The 20,955-nt window shown below is 61.3% G+C and overlaps 1 protein-coding gene across 1 annotated transcript in view; it reads right to left on the bottom strand.

Annotated features, from left to right (window-relative positions):
- FBN3 (fibrillin 3) overlaps window positions 1-15,350 on the bottom strand; it is a 41,040-nt gene extending 25,690 nt beyond the window's left edge. The window contains exons 1-17 of the mRNA XM_056113239.1: window positions 15,202-15,350; window positions 14,991-15,073; window positions 13,988-14,086; window positions 13,544-13,639; window positions 12,251-12,346; window positions 10,862-11,059; window positions 10,659-10,784; window positions 8,547-8,699; window positions 8,309-8,452; window positions 6,418-6,546; window positions 5,806-5,931; window positions 5,149-5,274; window positions 4,809-4,930; window positions 3,504-3,615; window positions 1,670-1,792; window positions 1,422-1,544; window positions 287-412 (exon numbers count right to left, since the gene is read on the bottom strand). Coding sequence (XP_055969214.1) covers window positions 287-412; window positions 1,422-1,544; window positions 1,670-1,792; window positions 3,504-3,615; window positions 4,809-4,930; window positions 5,149-5,274; window positions 5,806-5,931; window positions 6,418-6,546; window positions 8,309-8,452; window positions 8,547-8,699; window positions 10,659-10,784; window positions 10,862-11,059; window positions 12,251-12,346; window positions 13,544-13,639; window positions 13,988-14,086; window positions 14,991-15,073; window positions 15,202-15,350 — 2,131 coding nt within the window. The remainder of the gene's footprint in view (window positions 1-286; window positions 413-1,421; window positions 1,545-1,669; window positions 1,793-3,503; window positions 3,616-4,808; window positions 4,931-5,148; window positions 5,275-5,805; window positions 5,932-6,417; window positions 6,547-8,308; window positions 8,453-8,546; window positions 8,700-10,658; window positions 10,785-10,861; window positions 11,060-12,250; window positions 12,347-13,543; window positions 13,640-13,987; window positions 14,087-14,990; window positions 15,074-15,201) is intronic.
- Window positions 15,351-20,955: the final 5,605 nt, after the last annotated feature.

The following is a 20,955-nucleotide window of genomic DNA, read 5'->3' as shown; positions in this document are numbered from 1 at the left end:
CCATGCATGGGCATTTGTATGTTCGTGGGTGCACACGCGTGTTCACAGATATGTGTCCACAGACGTGTGTACAAGTGTTCGTGCCACGTGCATACGTATATTCATGGGCATGTGTGCATGTGTGTCCACAGACATGTGTGTTCATGAACATGTGTACGCATGTCGATGGACATGTGGGCGCACACTCGTCCACCTCTGTGGGGTGCAGAACCCCAGGTCAGCCCCACGCCCACCCACTGCCGCCTCTGCTCTCCACCGCCCACCCGAGGGTGAAGCCCCGTCTCACCCCGACAGGCCCGCTGGTCCTCCGTGCGCTCAAACCCCGGATCACACTCGCAGCGGAAGCCACCGGGCACGTTAAGGCACCGCCCGTGGGTGCAGATGTCCGCGTTCTCGGCACATTCATCCCTGTCTGAGGGTCCCCGGGGGGCAGAGGGCTGGGGCCAGAGGGTCAGGACCACGGGGGGGCAGGTGGAACCCCCAGAACGTCCCAGACACCCAGGGTCACAGGCAAGAAGTGCTAAGAACCCAGACACCGGGTCAGGGGTGAGAGCACTGTGGGGAGTGCACTGGTCTTGCACAGGGCCGACCCAGGTTCAATCCATGGCACCCCATAGGGTCCTTTGAGCACTGCTGGGTGTGGCCCCAAAATCCTCCCAAGGGGGGCTGGAGACACAGTACAGGGGCGGGGAGACTGCTTTGCACGTGTCTGATTCAAGTTCAATTGCTGGCAGGCACTCAACAGGGCACCCAAAGGTTCTGTTAGGAGTCAACCCTGAGCACAGAGCCGGGAGTCATCCCTGAGCGCAGAGCCAGGAGTCATCCCTGAGCACAGAGCCGGGAGTCAGCACTGAGCGCAGAGCCAGGAGTCAACCCTGAGCACAGAGCCAGGAATCAACCCTGAGCACAGAGCCGGGAGTCAGCACTGAACGCAGAGCCGGGAGTCAACCCTGAGCACAGAGCCAGGAGTCAACCCTGAGCACAGAGCCAGGAGTCAACCCTGAACACAGAGCTGGGAGTCATCCCTGAGCGCAGAGCCGGGAGTCAACCCTGAGCACAGAGCCAGGAGTCAACCCTGAGCACAGAGCCAGGAGTCAACCCTGAACACAGAGCTGGGAGTCATCCCTGAGCACAGAGCCAGGAGTCAACCCTGAGCACCGAGCCAGGAGTCGGCGCTGAGCACAGCTGGGTGTATCTCCAAAACCCCCCAAAACCCAAAAACTAAATCACACGGTTCCAAGCGGAGGGGCGGAGGCGTGTCTGAGGAATGGCGGGGGATGGGGCAGGGGGGCCGGGCAGCTCAGCCCACGGACAGGCAGAAGGGGATCGGCAGAGGGTCACCTTGAACCTGGAAGGCCACAGACGCCACCACAGGCACCCCCTGGCCCCCAGCTCCGCGCCACCTCCCCAACGGGGCGCACCTTGGCAGGAGAGGCCGTTCCCCAGGAAGCCAGGCCGGCAGGCGCAGCGGTAAGATCCAGGGGTGTTGAAGCATCGAGCATGCGGACTGCACCGGGGCACGGGGTCAGCACACTCGTCCAGATCTGTGGGGGGCGCAGAGCCAGAACCGTGGGGGCGGCCGAGCCCCCGACATCACCCCGAACCAGCCCCCATGGGGACAGGGACCCACCCCCACCCCCCGCCGCAGCCGCCCGTGTCCAGCACTCACCGTGGCACTTGTGACCATCTCCCCTCCAGCCTGGCGGGCAGCGGCAGCGGAAGCTCCCGGGGACATTGAGGCAGGATGCATGGGGGCCACAGCGGGGTCCTCCACGCTCACATTCATCCACGTCTGGAAGGTGGGGACTCAGTGACCACAGTGGCGGGGCCCAGAGAGAGGTGACGAGGCAGCAACCGCCCGCCCCCAACCCATCAAGGCAACAGAAATTGGGTTTCTGGGGTAGCGTGGGGGCAACTTGGAAGGAGTGAGGATCCCCAGAGGGCCCAGAAACGAGCATTTGCCTCTCTCAGGGCCCAAGAGGAGATGCCCTCCCTACCCCCCAAACCCCACAGACACGAAACCCAGCAGCACACCGGAACGGACTGAAATAACAGGAGCGGTGTTCCAAGCAACTATGCCGGGGGCCAAAAAGATGGTTCAGTGGTTAGGGCCACTTGCCTTCCATGCATAGGGACCTGAATTCTCTCCCTGGCCTGGCATGACCCCCTGCCTGTAAGCACTGCTGGGTGTGACCTTGGGGGCACTGGAGCACCGCCAAGCCCTCGAGCAACACGTCAATGGGTGAAGCATTGAAACCATGGCCCTGTTGGCTAATAGGTACGGGGGGAGTCCCCGCCCTCCTGAGCATGGCTTGGGAAGACCCCCACAGTGGGAAAAAAAAAGTGGGGCCAGAGCAAGAGTTGCAGCGGGGAGTTTGCCTTGTACGTGGCTGACCAGGTTTGCTCTCCAGCATCCCAGAGGGTCCTCCAGGCACTGCCAGGAAGGATTCTTGAGCACAGAGTCAGGAGTAACCTCTGAGCACCGCTGAATGTGGCCCCAAACCAAACCAAACTAGGTAAAGAGGGAGTGGAAGGCCCCGAAAGCGGCTGAGAGGGCGCAGTGCAGGCGGGAGCCCCAGGTTTCAGCCCCCGAATTATGGGGCGCCTGAGCACTGGTTGGTGTGACCCACCCAACTATTAAGTAGAAGTAAGTCAACGCTGGGGCCAGAGGTGTAGGATGGCAGGAAGAGCGTTTGCCTTGCATGTGGCTGACGCAGGTTCGATCCTCGGCCCCTTATAAAAGTCCCCCCAGGCTCTGCGACAGAGATCTCTGAGTGCAGAGCCAGGAGGCAGCTCTGAGCACTGCCGAGGGGCACCAAAAAAGGGATAGAGAGAGAGAGAAAAAAATAGAGGAAGAAAGCAAGAGAGAGAGGAAGGAAGGAAGGAAGGAAGGAAGGAAGGAAGGAAGGAAGGAAGAAGAGAAAGACAGAAAGTCTCTCTGAAGGGGCTGGAGCGATAGCACAGCGGGGAGGGCGTTTTTGCCTTGCACGCGGCCGACCCGGGTTCGATTCCCAGCATCCCATAGGGTCCCCTGAGCACCGCCAGGACTAACTCCTGAGCGCAGAGCCGGGAGTAACCCCTGTGCATCGCCGGGTGTGACCCAAAAAGCAAAAAAAAAACCAAAAACTCTCTGAAGCATCATTAAATGGGCCAAGCAATAGCCCAGCAGGGAGGATGTTAGCTTTGTACATGTCTGGCTCGATTTCGATCCCTGGCACCAGAGAGGGGGCCCCCCCAAAGCGCTGCCAGGAGTGATTCCTAAGTTCGGACCCAGGAGTCAGCCCTGAGCACTGCCAGGTGTGAGACCCACCAAAAAAGAAGAAAGAGAAGGAGACAAAGAAGAAGGAAAAAAAAAGAAAAATCACCAAGCTTGCATACTGCTGCGAGTAACCGGGGGTCTCCATGGATCCCCAACAAGTATGTGCTTGTCGCGAACCCCAAGATGGGACAGAGACCCAGAAACACCCCCCCCAGCTCTCCGTGCCGGGGACCCTCAAGCACACCGCTGCAGCCCACAGCAGACCCGTGCCTGACGCTGTAACCCAGCGGGCAGTGGCAGACAAAGGACCCCTTTGTGTTCGCATGGGCCCCCTGGAGGCAATTATGGGGGTTCAGCTCACAATGTGGGGCTCCCCTCAGCTTCCCCCCACCCAACCTCAAGCTGGCAGCTGAGGGCTGTGAATTCAGCCTTGGCTGGCTCCAGACGGGCCTCACCAGGCCTGCACCCCGCCCCCCCGAAATAGGGCATTCCTGAGGGTGAGGGGCTGGCAGAAGTCCGTCATGCCAACGTCTTGTTTGCTTCTGGGGTAATTTAAACCAGAAGGTTCGGGAGATCCTGCCGCCTTTGTTTATTTGGATTTGGGGCCACCCCTGACGGTGCTCAGAGCCAATTCCCGGCTCTTGGCCGGCTCCGTGCTCTGGGATCAATCATGGAGGCCCCTATGAGGTGCCGAGGTCGGTCTGAATTGGGATCGACCACGTGCAAGGAGTGCAAATCTAGAACTTTTTGTCTTTTTTTTTTTTTTTTGCTTTTTGGGTCACACCTGGTGATGCACAGGGGTTCTTCCTGGCTCTGCACTCAGGAATTACCCCTGGAGGTGCTCGGGGGACCCTATGGGATGCTGGGGATTGAACCCAGGTCGGCCGCGTGCAAGGCAAACGCCCTACCCGCTGTGCTATCACTCCAGCTCCTAGAACTTTTCTTTGGGGGAGCCGCAATGCCAACTTTTATTCGGGGCTCTGTGGCAACACCCCTTGCTCCATGGGCACTGCCCTGGGCTACACCCGTTGTAAGCCCCGATTTGGGGCCAAGGTAAGACAGGGCTGAAGGCATTTGTCTTGCAAGCTGCCCAATTAGCTTATTTCTTTTTGTCTGTTTTATTTTTGGGGGGAGGGGTGGTGGAAGCTCTGGGATTCCTTCTGGCTCTGCATTCAGGAACTACTCCTAGTAATTGTTGGGGGACCCTATGGGGTGCTGGGGATCGAACCCAGGTCGGCCCCGTGCAAGGAAAGTGCCCTCCCCTCTACTATCTCTCTCGTCCCTGTCAATACATTTTAATTCCCCGGCATCACATAAGGTCCCCCTGAGCCCCACCAGGAGTGACCCCTGAGCACAGAGTCAGGAGTCAGCTCTGAGCACTGCTGGGTGTCCGCCAAAGTCGCCCCCCAAAAATCCAAGAAAGGAAGTAAGAAAATGGCACGTTCAGCTGCTGTGGGCTGATTTCTTTTTTTCACTTTTGGGTGGGGCACAAAAGACACTCACCCCAGCCCCACCATCCTCCCCAGGGGTTCCCCTCATCCTCACCCACACAGGATCTGGCGTCTGGCATGGCCCTGAACCCCGCTGAGCACAGGCAGCGGTGGGCGCCCGGCGAGTTGGCACACTGACCCCCATTGCAGATCCCGGGGGTCTCCGCACACTCGTCCACGTCTAGCGGCGAGAGACAGCAGCGAGGGGGCCGGGCTGCAGGCGGGGAGGGGGCTCCCTTCTCCCGAGGCCACCCCCCAAGGCCCAGCTGGGGCTGGTGGAGGGCTGGAGCGCGGAGGGACCCAGGAGGAGGAGGGTGATGTGTGGGGGTGGGTGCATGAGGGCAGGGGTGCGGGGGACGGGGCTCTGAGGGGGCTTTGGGGGGCCTAGATCCATCTCACCCACGCAGCCCTGGCGGTCGCGGGTGCTCCGGAAGCCCGCGGGGCACGCGCAGTGAAAGGTGCCAACGACGTTGACACAGTGGCCCTGGGGACACAGGTCCGAGTTCTCGGCGCACTCGTCCAGGTCTGGAATAGGGGGGCACAAGGCTGCAGGGGTGAGGGTGCGGGGGGGGGAAGGGCGGGGCCCGCATCTGCCGCGTGGCCCGTCCCAACACGCGTGGGGTGGGGGAAGCCGCATGCACTAGGACGCACGCACCCACATGCGCGCGCGCGCGCACCCATCCACGGGCGCACGCACACATGCGCACAGCCATTCACGGCAGACCCGTTTCCAAGTGCACCCACCCATTCACGGGCGCACCCACCCATGCCCGCGTGCACCCATTCACGGGCGCCGCAACCAGCCACCTAATGCACTCACACACCCATTCACGGGTGCACCCTGGCACGCGCGTGGGCATACATACGCACGTGCACCCACCCCTTCTGTTCACACGTCCCTGCAGAGCGCGTCTGCACACGGACACCCCAAGACCTGGGTGCCTACCTCCGCTCTACGTGCTCAGATGCACGCGCCCTCGGGCGCTGCCAGGCCAAACGCAATCACGCGCCTCCCACCCCCATGTGCCCACCCGGACCTTTCCCTCTCCCACTCACCCTGACAGGCAGAGCGCCCCGGCGGCAGCGAGTGTCCTGGAGGGCACAGGCAGGAGAAACTCCCCGCCGTGTTCAGGCAAGAGCCGTCCCGGCACAGCTGGGGGTCTCGGGCACACTCATCCACATCTGGGTGTGTGCCGGGGGGGCGGAGGGAGGGGGTTGTTCAGGGCAGGAGAGAGAGTGAGGGAAAAAGAAAGAGGGAGAGAGAGAGAGAGAAAAGAGGAGGGAAGGAGAGACGGAGGAAGGGGGCTGAGGGAAAGTCCATGTCTCCAGCACCCCTTCCTCACATCCCCCCAAAGCCAGGAGATCCTGAGTCTCGGGGTCCCAATGACCCAAAGTGCTGAGTTCAGGTGAATCAGGGCCCCTCAAGGCCTGAGAAAGCCCCCCACCCTCCGCATGTCTAGGGACTGAGCAGGAAGGCCAGGTGCCAGGCCAACAGGTGGGGAGCAGATCTGTAGCCCCCCAACACTCCACGTTCAAGGCTTCCCCCGGACCTGGTTCATCCCAGGGCTTCGGCCTCTGTGCCCAGCAATCTCCTCTCACACCCCCTACCGCAGGACCTTTGCCGCTCTCCACCACGCCCCCTCCCCGACCTTGGTGGGGTTCACCCACCCACACAGCGGTTCTCCAGTGCCAAGCTGCTCTCGTAGCCGGGTGGACATTGGCACTCAAAGCTCCCGGGGATGTTGCGACAGGCGCCCGGGCTGCAGAGCTCAGGGGAGATGCGGCATTCATCAACGTCTGCGGAGAGAAGGGGGGTGCAGGGCCTGGCCTCCACGTCTAGAGACATATGGGGTGCCGGGGATCGAACTGGGGCAGCCTTATGCAAGGTGGTGCGCTCTCCGCTGCACTATTCCCGGAGGGGGGCGATGCTCAAGGCTGACTCTTGGCTCTGTGCTCAGGAATTCCTGCGAGCGGGTTTGGGGGGGACCCTCTGGGATGCCGGGGATGGAATCTGGGCTGGGTATGGGCAGGACAAAGGCCCTCCCTGCTGTACTACGAGGCTCACAGACAGACCCCAGAGGCAGGCTCCAACTCCCGCACCCGCGACCCTTAGGACCCCAGCACTGTGTGGAGCTGGGTGGGGGGCGTTGGTGAGCTTGTGTTAGGAACCAGCGGGTGTCATGCGGCTTCCTGGCGGTAGGGGGTGCTCGCGCGCTGCATCAGCGGAGGCCCTTGACACCTGCCCGCCAGGGGGCGCCCTCCCTGCCCCGCCCCACTGTGGACCACCCCATCCTCCCCCAACTCACCTGTGCACTGGCCCCGGATGCCCTGCGTGTAGCCCGCGTGGCACCCCCTGCCTATCTCTCCCTTCTCTCAGCACCTCTCTGAGGCTGGGACCCGCCGCCTCCGCCTCCAGCAGCCAGGATCACTCCTGGCAGTGCTCTGGGGACCCTACGGGGCACCGGGGATTGAACCCGGGTCAGCCGTGTGCCCTCCCTGCTGTCCCAGTGCTCTTGGCCCGGCAGGTTCTCATGCTTCAACTCCGGGATCTGTTTCTTTTCTTTTTTTCTTTTTGGGTCACACTCGGCGATGCCCAGGGGTTCCTCCTGGCTCTGCGCTCAGGAATTACCCCTGGCGGTGCTCAGGGGACCCTATGGGATGCTGGGATTCGAACCCGGGTCAGCCGCGTGCAAGGCAAACGCCCTACCCACTGTGCTATCGCTCCAGCCCCTGGGATCTGTTTCTAATTCTGAGCTGCTTAGTCTGGGTGAGACTCCCCTCATCCTCCCACCCTCCACACACACACACACCCCAACCCAGCTCTAAGCCCCTGCCCTGGGGGCCGGATGGTATAGTGGGCAGGGTGTGCCAACGTAGGTTTTGGTCCCTGCCACCCCACAGGGTCCCCAGGAGCCCCACCAGGAGTGATCCCTGAGCACAGAGCCAGGAGTCAGCCCACCAGGTGTGGCCCCAGAATAAAAAAATAATGATAATAGGGGGCAGAGTGATAGCACAGTGGAGAAGGCATTTGCCTTGCACGCGGCCGACCCGGGTTCGATTCCCAGCATCCCATAGGGTCCCCTGAGCACCGCCAGGAGTAACTCCTGAGTGCAGAGCCAGAAGTAACCCCTGTGTATTGCCGGGTGTGACCCAAAAAGCAAAAAAAGAAAAAAAACACTGGGGGCTGGAGTGACAGCACAGCGGGTAGGGCGTTTGCCTTGCACGCGGCCGACCTGGGTTCGATTCCCAGCATCCCATAGGGTCCCCTGAGCACCGCTAGGAGTAACTCCTGAGTGCAGAGCCAGGAGTAACCCCTGAGCATCGCTGGATGAGACCCAAAAAGCCAAAAAAAAATGATAATAAAACCCCTGTGCTGAGTTCAGATCCCTATCACAGGTCAGATTCACGGAGCTGGTACCCCGGTGTTAGAACCCCCTACTTAGAGCCCAGATCCTGGGCATCCCCAACATCCGTACCCCCCGGGCCCCCAAGAATGAGCTCAAGACTTTCACCCCCGGCGAAAATCCTTGGGGACTCTCCTCTCAAACCCCCGTCTCACCTACGTGCGTCCCATCCAGGCCCAGGCTAGGAACCGCTCGCTCGGCGCCTGGCAATTCCTGCGGTGGAGACCTGAGGCCAGGACCCGCAGCACCGGGTGCGAAGCCAGGGAGGGGCCCCTGGGCACACAGTCTCAGGGACTCGGCTGGGAGAGGGAGGAAGCAGGGTTCGAGGCTGAGCCCCAACGGCAGGGCGGGCAGGGTTAGAGGGTGGGAGGGGAGGCAGCCCAGGCCACTCACCAGAACCTGCGGCAGGACACAACTCAGGGCGGGATTCGGCCGCCCAGCACCTGCCCCGCTCACAGCAGCAGCCCCCGCGGCTGTAGTGCTCGGTGGTGGCTCCCATGCACTGACCCCTGACCAGCGCCAAGTAGCAGGGGCCCGAACGGTGGTCTGCATGGAGGTGGTGTGGTGGTGGGAGGGAGGGAGGGGTGAGGAGGGCCAGTTCCAGACTCGGGTTCTCATCCCAGGTCCTCCTACCCTTCTGGCAAGCCAGGTCCCCTGGCTGCCCCGCGCCTCAGTTTCCCCAGGAACAAAATGCGGGAGGGGGGGTGGTTGTTCAGAGCACTTCCAGATATGCTCTGAATGTGTTGAACCAGCTCACAGCGTCCTGGCCTGGCTTTCCATTTCCTTCTCTCAAACACAGGGTGTTGGTGGTGTGTGTGTGTGTGTGTGTGTGTGTGTGTTTGTGTGTGATCTTAAAAAAATCTTTGAGGGGGGGCTGGAGCGATAGCACAGCGGGTAGGGCGTTTGCCTTGCACGTGGCTGACCTGGGTTCGATTCCCAGCATCCCATAGGGTCCCCTGAGCACCACCAGGGGTAATTCCTGAGTGCAGAGACAGGAGTAACCCCTGTGCATTGCCGGGTGTGACCCAAAATTAAAAAAAAATTTAAAAAAATTTAAAATCTTTGGGGGACCCCAGGGACGTGACTCAGTGGCAAAGTGCCTGACTTGTATGTGTTTGGTCTGAGTTCCATCCCCAGCACCGAAGAATATGAGCCTTTGGGGCAGGTGTGTGTGTGTGTGTGTGTGTGTGTGTGTGTGTGTGTGTAGAGATGATTTTAAGACACTTGTCTAGAGTGCGGTCAGCCCCAGCGTCAATCCAGGGCACTGCATATGCCCCTGGGAGCACCGCCAAGGGTCACTCTTGAGCACAGCACCAGGGATGGCCCCTGCGAACCACTGGGTGTGACCCTAACCTCACCCCACCCAAAAAAATCTTTGGGGGACCTGAGATGGTAGAGTGGCCAGAAGTACCTTCTTTGAACACATGGGACCCCCTCGTCCCATTTCCAGTGCTGCACACTCTGTCATGCGAGACCCTCATGTACCCGCACCCCAAGCCGGACACCCCAGTGCCCAGGTGGGCGAGCCCATCCCTCCCCCTCCCTCACCCCTTCCATCCAGAATGTACATCGGGGAGCTCCATGGAAGGAGTGTGAGGCAATGATGTGTGTGCGCACTGCAACCACAACCCAGGGGCAACTGAACCTGGGGGAAGGGAAAGAAGGATCTAGAGAGGTCCAGAGTGGACCAGGAGGACATCGAGTTCAGGCAAGGGGACTAGAGTGCCCACCCTTCCAAAGGGGAATCGAGGCGGAGTGCTAGAGCGGCGCCAGGGAGCACAAAAGCTTATGGGTAGAAGGCGAAAGCCCGAGAGCCGGGCCAGAGCCATAGGACAGCGGGGAGGGGTGGGTGTTTGCCTTGCATGCGGTGGACACGGGTTCGATCCCAGGCACCCCACGTGGTCCCCTGAGTCAGAGATCACTAGGAGTGATCCGTGAGCGCAGAGCTAAGCCGGGGTTTGGACCCTAAAACAAAAAAAAACCCCAAAAGAAAGAAAGAGGGGGCTGGAGTGATAGCACAGCGGGTAGGGCGTTTGCCTTGCAAGCAGCCGACCCGGGTTCGATTCCCAGCATCCCATATGGTCCCCTGAGCACCGCCAGGAGTAACTCCTGAGTGCAAAGCCAGGAGTAACCGCTGTGCATTGCCGGGTGTGACCCAAAAAGCAAAAAAAAAGGGGGGGCTGGAGCAATAGCACAGCGGGTAGGGGGTTTGCCTTGCACGCGGCCGACCCGGGTTCGATTCCCAGCATCCCATAGGGTCCCCTGAGCACTGCCAGGAGTATTTCCTGAGTGCAAAGCCAGGAGTAACCCCTGAGCATCGCCAGGTGTGACCCAAAAACCAAAAAAAGAAAGAAAGAAAGAAAGAAAGAAAGAAAGAAAGAAAGAAAAAAGTTCAAGAGAGCCCCCAAATGGGAGGGTTGCAGAGGGTTGCACGGGACCGCAAGTTGCACACCCTTTACCCCCTAGCCCCCCCTCCACGACCCCCCGGGGGGTCCCCCAGCTCACCCAGGCAGCGGGTTCCGTCCTGGCTGGTGGCGAACCCCGGCGGGCAGGAGCACATGTAACTGCCCACCGTGTTGATGCATCGGCCTCCCGAGCAGAGGCCGGGCACCCCGGCACACTCATCCACATCTGCTGGACGCGAGGGTCCCGTCAGTGGGGGGCGGGCCACGGCGGCGGGCCACCCCCTCCCCCCATGCCCCACTCACCCTGGCAGGCACCCGTGTGGGTGTTGGGAATGAATCCCCGGCGGCAGGGGTGCGGTTGCGCGGGGCACCGCTCGCAGGACAGGCCCCAGGCGCGCCCCACGGTGGCACAGCAGAGGGCTTTGGTGTACATGAGGCCGGGCAGCTGGTGCTGGCAGCCCTGGGGGCCCATCTGGCTAAAGCAGGGTCCCGTCCGGTAGTCTGGGGCGGGGGTCGGGGGGGGGGGGAACAGAGGTAGGTCCATAAGGTAACTGATCCCCAAGGCTGCCCCTAAACTAGCATCTCCTACAAGTCCCTGCCCACAGCCTCAGCTTGGGACTCGTCCTGTTCCCTTTCTCAGCCACCCTCCTCCGCCAACAAGTCTTATGTTTATGCCATTTCCCTGCTCGACCTCAACGAACTCCTACTCACCCTTCAAAACCCTTTCCCTCCGACCCATTCCCCAACCCACTTCCAAGAGAAAGGTCAGGATCTCCAAGTCCACAAAGGGAGCAGATCACAAGACCTTCCCCTCCCCTTCCCCTTCCCCACTGCCCCAGCCCCTCCATCTCTTCTGGCCAAAGCAGGGGACCCACCCATGGACATAAACGCCCAGCTGAGGAGTTTGCCTCAGACTGAGCACACACGTGACCCTGGAAAGTGTCCGAGACGTTGAGTGAGGGCCCCGGCATCTTTCCAAATACTCTGGAACCACCCGCCCCCACCCCCTTCCTTCAGCCCAGAGTAACCGAGTCAGCCCCCATACCCACACCCACTGCCATCCACTGTCTGATCGGACACATGGGACCATCCACTGTGTGTTCCCTGAACACCTGGGGTCCCACCCTCGTCCCATTTCCAGTGCCGCACACTCTGTCATGCGAGACCCTGATCGAGACTGTCTGATCAGAGACTTCTGGGTTCCACGCTCCAGCTGGGTCTAATCAAGGGTTTGGCCCTGGGCCAAGTGAAGCCCCTCCTGGAAGCAGAAGCCAAAGATGGGTCCCCCCCACAACCCCACTGCCCCAGGAACTGGATCTTGGTTGGAGGCGGGACTCCCTTAAAACCCCAGCGCACCCCCAGATGGCACCGTCTTCCTAAGTCAATGCGGGGTTCCCAGAATCTGACCCGATTCTCCACAGAACCTGCCTTAGTACTCAGCTCCACCTCAGTCTGGGGGTTTTACTACCCGGGATCATTTGTCGTGTGTGTGTGGTCATCCAGCTCATGAACCTCCCCTTACCCCTTCCTCCAGGAGGCCCTCCCTGATGCCTTCCCTGACGCAGCTGGCTTTTCTGCCCTTCACAGCAACAGAAAGGAGGCAAGGGAACCTGGGAGAGCCTGGCCGCCCCTCTGTGCCCCGCTCCCTTCCCTCCCCTGGCACCCATTCCCACCCCCCCAGGGCCTCCTGACCTCTCTCACACTGTGGCCCCATGAAGCCATATACACAGGCACAGAGGCCGGGTCCGATGCAGCGACCCCCGTTGTGGCAGCCACGGTCACACACGGCTGTGAAGAGAGAGAAGATGACTCTGGGGTCCCTCCAGCCATTGAGGGAACTGGGGCGGGGGGGATGACACCAGCCATTTTAATCCACACCCAGAGATGCTCAGGGCTGACTCCAGGCTCTGCACTCAGGAATTACTCCTGGCAGTGCTCAGGAAATCCCACGGGATGCCGAGGATTGAACCTGGGTTGGCTGCATGCAAGGCAAGCGACCTCCACACTGGACTATTATTCTGGCCCCAGCAATTTTGTTTTTGTTTGTTTGTTTTTTTTTTTTTTTTGCTTTTTGGGTCACACCCGGCAATGCACTGAGGTTACTCCTGTCTCTACACTCAGGAGTTACCCATGGCAGTGCTCAGGGGACCATATGGGATGCTGGGTATCGAACTCGGGTCGGTCGCATGCAAGGCAAACGCCCTCCCCGCTGTGCTATCGCTCCAGCCCCTTGGGGTTTTTTTTTTTGGATCCCCGGCTCGACACTCAGGAGTCATTCCTCACGGTGCTCGGGGGATTCTACGTGGTGCCAGGAATCAACCCTGGGTCAGCCGCGTGCAAAGCTAACGCCCTCCTCCCTGCTGGAGTCCCAGAAACCCCATACTCTGGCCAAGACGCAGAGAGGTGGGCAGGGACGGGGCGATGAAGGAATCGCTCTAATCCCCGAGCTGGAGACGCTGAGCCCTTCGGTGGGGGACTGGCAGCAGAGACCCCCTCCCAGACACACGCACACACATGCATGCGTACGTACATGTATACACACGCATGCACACGCACACAGGCATATGTACAAACACGCACGCACATATGCACACACCCAAACTCGTGCACGCACGCACCCCCCACATGCATGCACACCCCACATGCACGCGTGCGCACACCCCACATGCAAGCGCGCGCACCCCACATGCACGCGCGCGCAAACCCCACACGCACGCACACGCACACCCCACATGCGCGCGCACGCCCCACATGCACGCGCGCGCACACCCCACATTCACGTGTGCCCCACATGCATGCACACGCACACACCCCCCACATGCACGCGCGCTCACACCCCACATTCACGTGTGCCCCACATGCACGCACGCGCAACCCACATGCACACGCATGCACACCCACATGCACGTGGACGCACGCGCACGCACACACACACACACACACTTTCTATGCTTGGTTCAGAGGCGCCAGGAGTCGGGTACTCACGCTGCCCACAGGCGGTGCCCGTGTAGCCCCTCGGGCACAGGCAGGCGTCTCCTCTGCAGCTGCCTCCGTTCATGCAGCTCATCCTGCACCCCAACCCTAGGGAGGAGGGAGAAGGGAGCACGATGGGCTGCGGACACCTCCAGACGCCCACACACAGTCCCCTCAGCTCCCGGTTATTTTCAGTTGTGTGTGTGGGGGTCAAACCCAAAAAGTGCTCAGGGGTTATTCCTGGCTCTGCACTCAGGAATGACTCCCGGCGGGGTTCAGGGGAGCCTATGGGATGCCGGGGATCGAACCCCCGACGGCCGCGTGCAAGGCCAGCGCCCTCCCCGCTGTTCTCCCTCTCCAGTCCCAGGCTTCTGGTTTCTCAGCAGAACCAGCCTGGACTCCCTGTCACCTCCAACCTTCCCCTCTCGCCCCCCCTCACCTCTTCCAGCCACTCACCTGGGCTCAGCCCGCAGCTGGGGGCCAGCTGCCCACTGGCGCAGACGCAGAGGTTGGGGCGGGAGCAGAAACCCGGGCCGCAGGCGTGTCTGCAGACGGCTGGCATGGGCACAGGGCGTGACTGTCAGAGCCAGGAACCCCGACAATGCCGGGGCCGCCCCGACTCGACGGTTGGCACCCACCCAGAAGAAGGGGGTCTCTGGGTCAGAGCCGCGTCATGGTGGGTAGAAGCTGGAGATACCTTTAGGGGGGTGTTGGCTGTGTGTGTGTTGGGGGGGTGAGGGTTCCCCTAGAGAATGGAGTGAGAGAGCAGAGTGGGAAATGCAGAGAGACTGAGTCAGAGGAACAGATGGAGAGACAGACAGACAGGATAGATCAGACACCTTTGGGGAGGGCACCTGCTTGGCACACACACGGCAGACCCGATTCGATCCCCGGCATTCTATTTTTTTTTTAAATTTTGGGATCACACCTGGCAATGCACAGGGGTTCCTCCTGGCTCTGCACTCAGGAATCACTCCTGGCGGTAGCTCAGGGGACCCTATGGGATGCTGGGAATCGAACCCGGGTCGGCCGCGTGCAAGGCGAACGCCCTCCCCGCTGTGCTATGGGCTCCAGCCCCTCCCCGGCATTCTATAGGGTTTCCTGAGCCCCGCCAGGAGCCGTTCCTGAGTGCAAAGCCAGGAGTTACCCCTGAGCACTGCTGGATGTGGCCCAAACACACACACACACACACATACACACACACACACACACACACACACACACACACACGCAGAGGCATAGTTGGATCATCCAAGGCCAGTCAGAACCAGCCAGCTTGGAAGACAAAGGAAATGGAGTTAGTAGGTTGGACCAGGGCCTGAGGTCCCGACCCCCTCATCCCCAGATGGGTCCATCTGTATCCCGCACCCCTAAGTGCCCCCCCACCCCCCACCTCAAGGCTGAGCCCCGCGCTCCCCGCCTGCACCACCTCCCGCGCCCTGTAGGTGGCAGCACTCACGCACGACGCACTGGTGCCCTCCTGGGCGCGTCCTCCAGCCAGGACAGCAGTAGGGGTGGACCCGTGAGCCACACACGTTGGGCCTTGGGGGCAGGAACAGGGCTGGTGAGCTCCGGGCCGGGCTGGGCATCCCCTGGACTGCTGAGATACGACCACCCCCTTCCCCCCGGCCCTGCTCACACCCCTGCTCACACCCCAGGGTACCACGCACCCCTGCAGGAGGCCTGGGCCACCACCACGCCTGAGCACACGTCCGGGACCCGCAGGCTCCAGGGCCCCGTCCCAGAGTCCTTGCACACCCACCATGCACCCCAGGCCCATCCAGGCCAGCAGGAGCTGAGCCGGAGGACCCCGGGCCATGGCGGGGTAGGGGTGGGGGCCACCAGTCCTCGCCAAGCACTGTCCTTTGAGAAGCAAGACCTTGGACGGCGGGGAACTCCAGCAGACGCTCTCCAGAGAATCAGGCCAGGGTTGGCTGGGAAGCAAGGAGACGTCAGGGGGGGCTTCCTGGAGGAGGTGAGATGGCACAGAGACGGAATTAGTCAGCCGGGGCCGTAGAAAGCAGAGTGGGGGGGTGGCTGGAGCGACAGCACAGCGGGTAGGGCATTTGCCTTGCACGCGGCCGACCCGGGTTCGATTCCCAGCATCCCATAGGGTCCCCCGAGCACCGCCAGGAGTAATTCCTGAGTGCATGAGCCAGGAGTAACCCCCGTGCATCGTTGAGTGTGATCCAAAAAGCAAAAAAAAAAAAAAAAGAGTGAATCAGGAGGGGGCTGGACCGATAGCACAGCGGGTAGGGTGTTTGCCTTGCACACAACCGACCCGGGTTCGATTCCTAGCATCCCATATGGTCCCCTGAGCACTGCCGGGAGTGATTCCCGAGTGCAGAGCCAGGAGGAACCCTTGTTCATCGCCGGGTGTGACCCAAAAGGCAAAAAAAAAAAAAAGAAAGAAAGAAAAGAAAGCAGAGTGGGCCGAAGAACCAGAGGCAGAACTTTGGCTTGAAGGTCAAGAGTGATGGAGTGTCCCTATTTTATTGGTGTCTTACTGGTGTTTGGCACACCCTAGAAGTTCTGGAACAGAACTCAGGGCTTCCTGCTCTGCACCCCCAGTTTCAAGTTCCTTATTTTTAATTGGCAGCGGGGGTGGGGGTGATTTGAGCCGCCTCCTATGATGCCAAGATTCATTCCTGGCTCTGCACTCAGGAGTTGCTCCTGGCGGGGCTTGGGGGGACCCAATGGGGTGCCAGGGATCGAATCTGGATTGGCCGTGTCCAAGGCAAGTGCCCTCCCTGCTGTCCTATCGCTCTGGCCCCCGCAATTTGTTTGTTTAAGGGCCACACACCCGGCAGTGCTCAGGGCTGACTCCTGGTTCGGTGCTCAGGGATCATTCCTGGAGGTGCTCCAGGACAGCCCCTGCGGGGCTGGGTTTCAAACCCGAGTTGACTGCGTGCAAGGCAAGCGCGACCCCCTGCCCAAGACTCCAGCCCCGCCCTTTATTTTCCAAATTATTTGGTACTTGGAAACGCTCTCCAGGGCTTCCGGCATGTCAAGTCTATCAGAGAACTTGGAATTATTTGATTTCTGGGCCACACCCTGCGGCGCTCAGGGCTGACTCCTGGCTGTGCGCTCAGGAATCACTTCGGGGAGCCTGAGGGATGCAGAGGATGGAACCGGGGTGGGGGTCGTGCGAGGCAACCGCCCTCCCCGCTGTCCTGTCGCTAGGCAACAAGGTCGCAAGGCTGGCTGGGCGCATCCCAAAGGAAGCCACTGAGGAGACTGAGGCAGGGTCCAGGGCTCCCACAGGCACTGGACACCAGAAGACAGATGGGGGAGGCGTTAAGGGGACTCCCCAGAATAGGGCCAGGGCCAGGGCGTGGGGAGGGGCTGACCTTCGTGCCCATTGCTCAGGTGTGCAAGCCAAGGCCCTTCCTGGGGGGGTGGGAGGCGGCGGATAGGGGAAGCGTGACCCCCACAGACACCACCCGGGGGATGGCTGCTTCTCTCCAGCACCGGAGAACCGAGAATGAAGAGAAGCCCCTCCCGAGAGCCGCGGGGGTGGGGAGGGGGCAGCAGGATGCTGTGCGCCCTCGGGCTCTCGGCGCACCGTCTCTGGGCCGTGGGAAGGCAGCAAGCAGCGCCAGGCGAGGCTCTCCAGAGAAGGGAAAGTCTCGCCTCCCTGCAGACGGGCGGGGCGGGGGGTGTCAGCGAGCCCGGCTCGAGAGTGACACCCCCACCCCCCCATTCGCTTCCAAAGGATCCCCCCACCCCGCGGCGCGTCTGCGCGCGCTCCAGGCAGTTGCAAGAGCGCGCGCGTCCTCAGAGCCCACCGCGGGGGTGGGGTGTGGAGGGTTGGGGAAGGGGGTGGTCTCGGGGCCAGGTGGGGGCGGGGGGTGGTCTCCGGCCCGGCCCACCGCGCCCGGGAATCTGTCGAATGAATGAGCGGGGCTGGGGCTGGCGCGCTCGGCGCGGGCGGCCGCGGGGCGGGGTGGGGGGCGGGGAGCGAGGGGTGGGCTGGGGTGGGGTGGGGTGGGCCGGGCGACGGGGGGAACGCGCGCCCCCCAACCCCCCACCCCCGGGGCCGCCCCACGCTCGCGGGTCCGCCCTCACCTGTGCGCGCGGGGCCCGGGGTGACCCGCGCGCGCCCCGCGTGGGACCCGCCTCCCGCCCGGGCGCGGCGCCCCGCGTCCCCCCTCCGACCCGGGAGCGGGCGGGGGGCTGGGCCCGGGGCTGCTGGCTGCAAACAAAGGGCTCCCCTCCCCCCACGCTCCTCCCCGCGAGTCCCCGCGCCCACCCCGCGCCGCGCGCCCCGCCTTTCACCGACCTGCCTGCGGCCGCGCGCGGGGCTCCGCGGGGGCGGGTGGGGGGTCGGAGGGGACCCCCGGAGCGGCCCCCGGGGCGGGATCGCCGAGTCGCCGAGCCCCGCCGCCTTCCCAGGCCAGAGCTGCCACTCTGGGGGGAGTTGGGGGGCGGGAGGAGCCCGGGGGTGGGGGGTGGAGGGCGCGTCCCGCACCTCGAGCTCGGGGGCTGGGGGAGGGGCCGCTGCTGGGGGAGGGCCTGGGGCTCCCGGGGAAGCTCCGAGGGGCGCGGAGCGGTGGGCGGAGGGGGGCCAGCTCAGAGCCGAGGCGCGGGGTGACGCTTGGGGGGCGCGATTTCTCTCCTGCACTCGGGAGCCGCGGAGGGAGCCCGAGGGCGCCCCTGAATTGGGCCCTTCTGGAAGAGTCTGGGCGGGAAGGGTCCCGGGGCTCACCTGGGAGGCCCTTTGACAGCCCCCCAACCCCCACCCCCATCCCTGGGACTAGGAGAGAGAATTCCCGGGGTGACGCAGGAAGCACACCTGGCCTCTGGCGTCTGGTCTGGATTTTATTTTTTTCTCGTTAAACGAAGACCCGGAGGTCTTCCAAACCCGCAGGCAAAATATTTGAGCAAAGATGCATTTGCTGGGGGCTAGTTCACACTTTCCATCTGATGGTCAGGACCCAGAAGGGCCTGGCTCTCCGCAGCTGCGGATTCTCTTACCTGGCGACCGGGCTTGTCTGCAGAATTTGCAACCCACCTTCTGGAGTTTGCAGACCCAGAGAACATGTCTAGGTTCCGAATCCCACCCTAACCCCTGTTGTCCACCTTGGAAAATTAACACCACCTGTTAGCCCTCAAAGGAGGGGATCTCTCTCTCTCTCTCTCTCTCTCTCTCTCTCTCTCTCTCTGTCACACACACACACACACACACACACACACACACACACCTAGACGGTCCTGGAAGATGTGTGTGTAGTCACTCAGCAAGCTCCTATGCATTCTACAAAGCCCCAGTACAAACAGCGCCTCCTCACCCCCAAAGTGTTCATTGATTTTATCGGTTTCCCAAAGCTGTTTGCACTGATTGCTCTTGCCTCTGTGACTGATCGATATGATGAGTTCATGTTCACTGGGTGCTTGCATGCCTGGCTGGGAGTTAAAAGTTTCACTCACATCTCTTGATGACTCCGAAAGAAATAAAAAGGGGCTGGAGTGATAGCACAGTGGGTAGGGCGTTCGCCTTGCACGCAGCCGACCTGGGTTCAATTCCCAGCATCACAAATGGTCCCTCAAGCACCGGCACAAATAATTCCTGAGTGCACAAGCCTGGAGTAACGCTTGAGTAACCCTTGAGCATGACCCAAAAAGAAAAACAAAGAAAAGTTCTTTTGAATAGGGCAGGGGATGGGACTCCCCAAGCACCACCAAGTACAGCCCTGGAGAACCCTGACTAAGTACCATCAAGAGTGCCCGCCTGTCCCCTCCCAGGCCCTCACAATAAAAGTCCCAGCAGAGAGACTAACTGTCCCAGTGTGGACCCCTCAGACTACATACACATGGCCAACCAGAAACAGGAGCATCAGGGCTGATGAGAGCACCGTGGGGAGGGCACTCTCCTTGCAAGTGGCTGACCTGGGTTCAATACCCAACATCCCATAGGGTGCTCAGAGCCTTGCCAGGAGTGATCCCTGAGCACTGCTGGGGAGGACCCAAATAAAGAAAATTTCAAAAGGCCAGAAAGGGGGGGCCAGGGGGCCGGAGCAATAGTACAGCGGGGAGGGCATTTGCGTTGCACGCGGCTGACCCGGGTTCGATCCCCAGCATCCCATATGGTCCCTGGAGCACCGCCAGGAGTAACTCCTGAGGGCAGAGCCAGGAGTAACCCTGAGCATCGCCGGGTGTGACCCAAAAAGAAAAAAAAAAGTGGGACCAGGGCGATCGTCTAGCAGGCAAGGAACTTGCCTTGCACGCCGCCAACCTGGGTCCCATCCCCGGCACCCGGAGGGTCCCTGAGCCCTGGCAGGAGTCAGCCCGGAGTGCCGCCTCCACGGGTGACCGCCAAACTGCACCCACAACATGCCCGGGCATGGGGAGTCTCAGAGTTGCCTCGTCTGTGCGTGGGGGTGGGGACGGGTTGTTCTCATCCAGAGAAGCCCCTGGGGACAGTCACCCTGTTGCCTTCCATCGTCCGTGGGCGGCATGGCCTTTCCCCTCCCCCATCCCAGCACCACGCAGGACGGTCAGAGGCTCATAGGAAACATGCCGGGGTCGAAACGTGCCGGGGTCTCCCCACCCCATTAGCCACAGTTCCCGCCCTCTCTGTCTCCGCCCACGAAGCCTGGGGTAGTGGTGCAGGAGCTGACCTAAAGGACTCATGGGGCTCTGGGTTCGATCCCCGCCAGATATGGCCCCGGTGACCCCCCCCCCAATTCTGCTGGACTCAAAAACAGGCATTTGCAGGGGCCAGAGCAATAGCACAGCGGGTAGGGCGTTTGCCTTGCATGCGGCAGACCCGGGTTCGATTCCCAACGTCCCATAGGGTCCCCTGAGCACCGCCAGGGGTAATTCCTAAGTGCAGAGCCAGGAGTAACCCCTGAGCACTGCTGGGTGTGATCCCAAAAAACAAAACATGCATTTCTCATACCTTTTCCTGGAGAGGGAGGAGTTGTGGGGTCAGGGGAAACAGTTTCTGGGTCAGGGACACATGCTGGTATACTCAGAACCGAGTGGGGAGGGGCTGGAGCCATAGCACAGCGGGTAGGGCTTTTGCCTTGCATGCGACCGACCCGGGTTCGATTCCCAGCATCCCATATGGTCCCCCAAGCACCACCAGGAGTAATTCTTGAGTGCATGAGCCAGGAGGAACCCCTAAGCATCGTCGGGTGTGACCCGAAAAGAAAAAAAAATACAAAATACTATAAAGTTATAAAAGGTTTATAAGGTTATTTAAAAAAAAAAGAGTAAGATCCCCAATGCTGGAGCGATAGCACAGCGGTTAGGGCGTTTGCCTTGTATGCGGCTGACCCGGTCGGCCCAGGTTCGATTCCTCCGCCCCTCTCGGAGAGCCCGGCAAGCTACTGAGAGTATCTCGCCCACACGGCAGAGCCTGGCAAGCTCCCCGTGACGTATTCGATATGCCAGACACAGTAAACAACAAGTCTCACAAT

The sequence above is a fragment of the Sorex fumeus genome, unplaced genomic scaffold, assembly GCF_029834395.1.
Source record: "Sorex fumeus unplaced genomic scaffold, SorFum_2.1 ptg000019l, whole genome shotgun sequence".
NCBI lineage: Eukaryota > Metazoa > Chordata > Mammalia > Eulipotyphla > Soricidae > Sorex > Sorex fumeus.
This window is presented reverse-complemented; position numbering and strand designations above follow the sequence as displayed.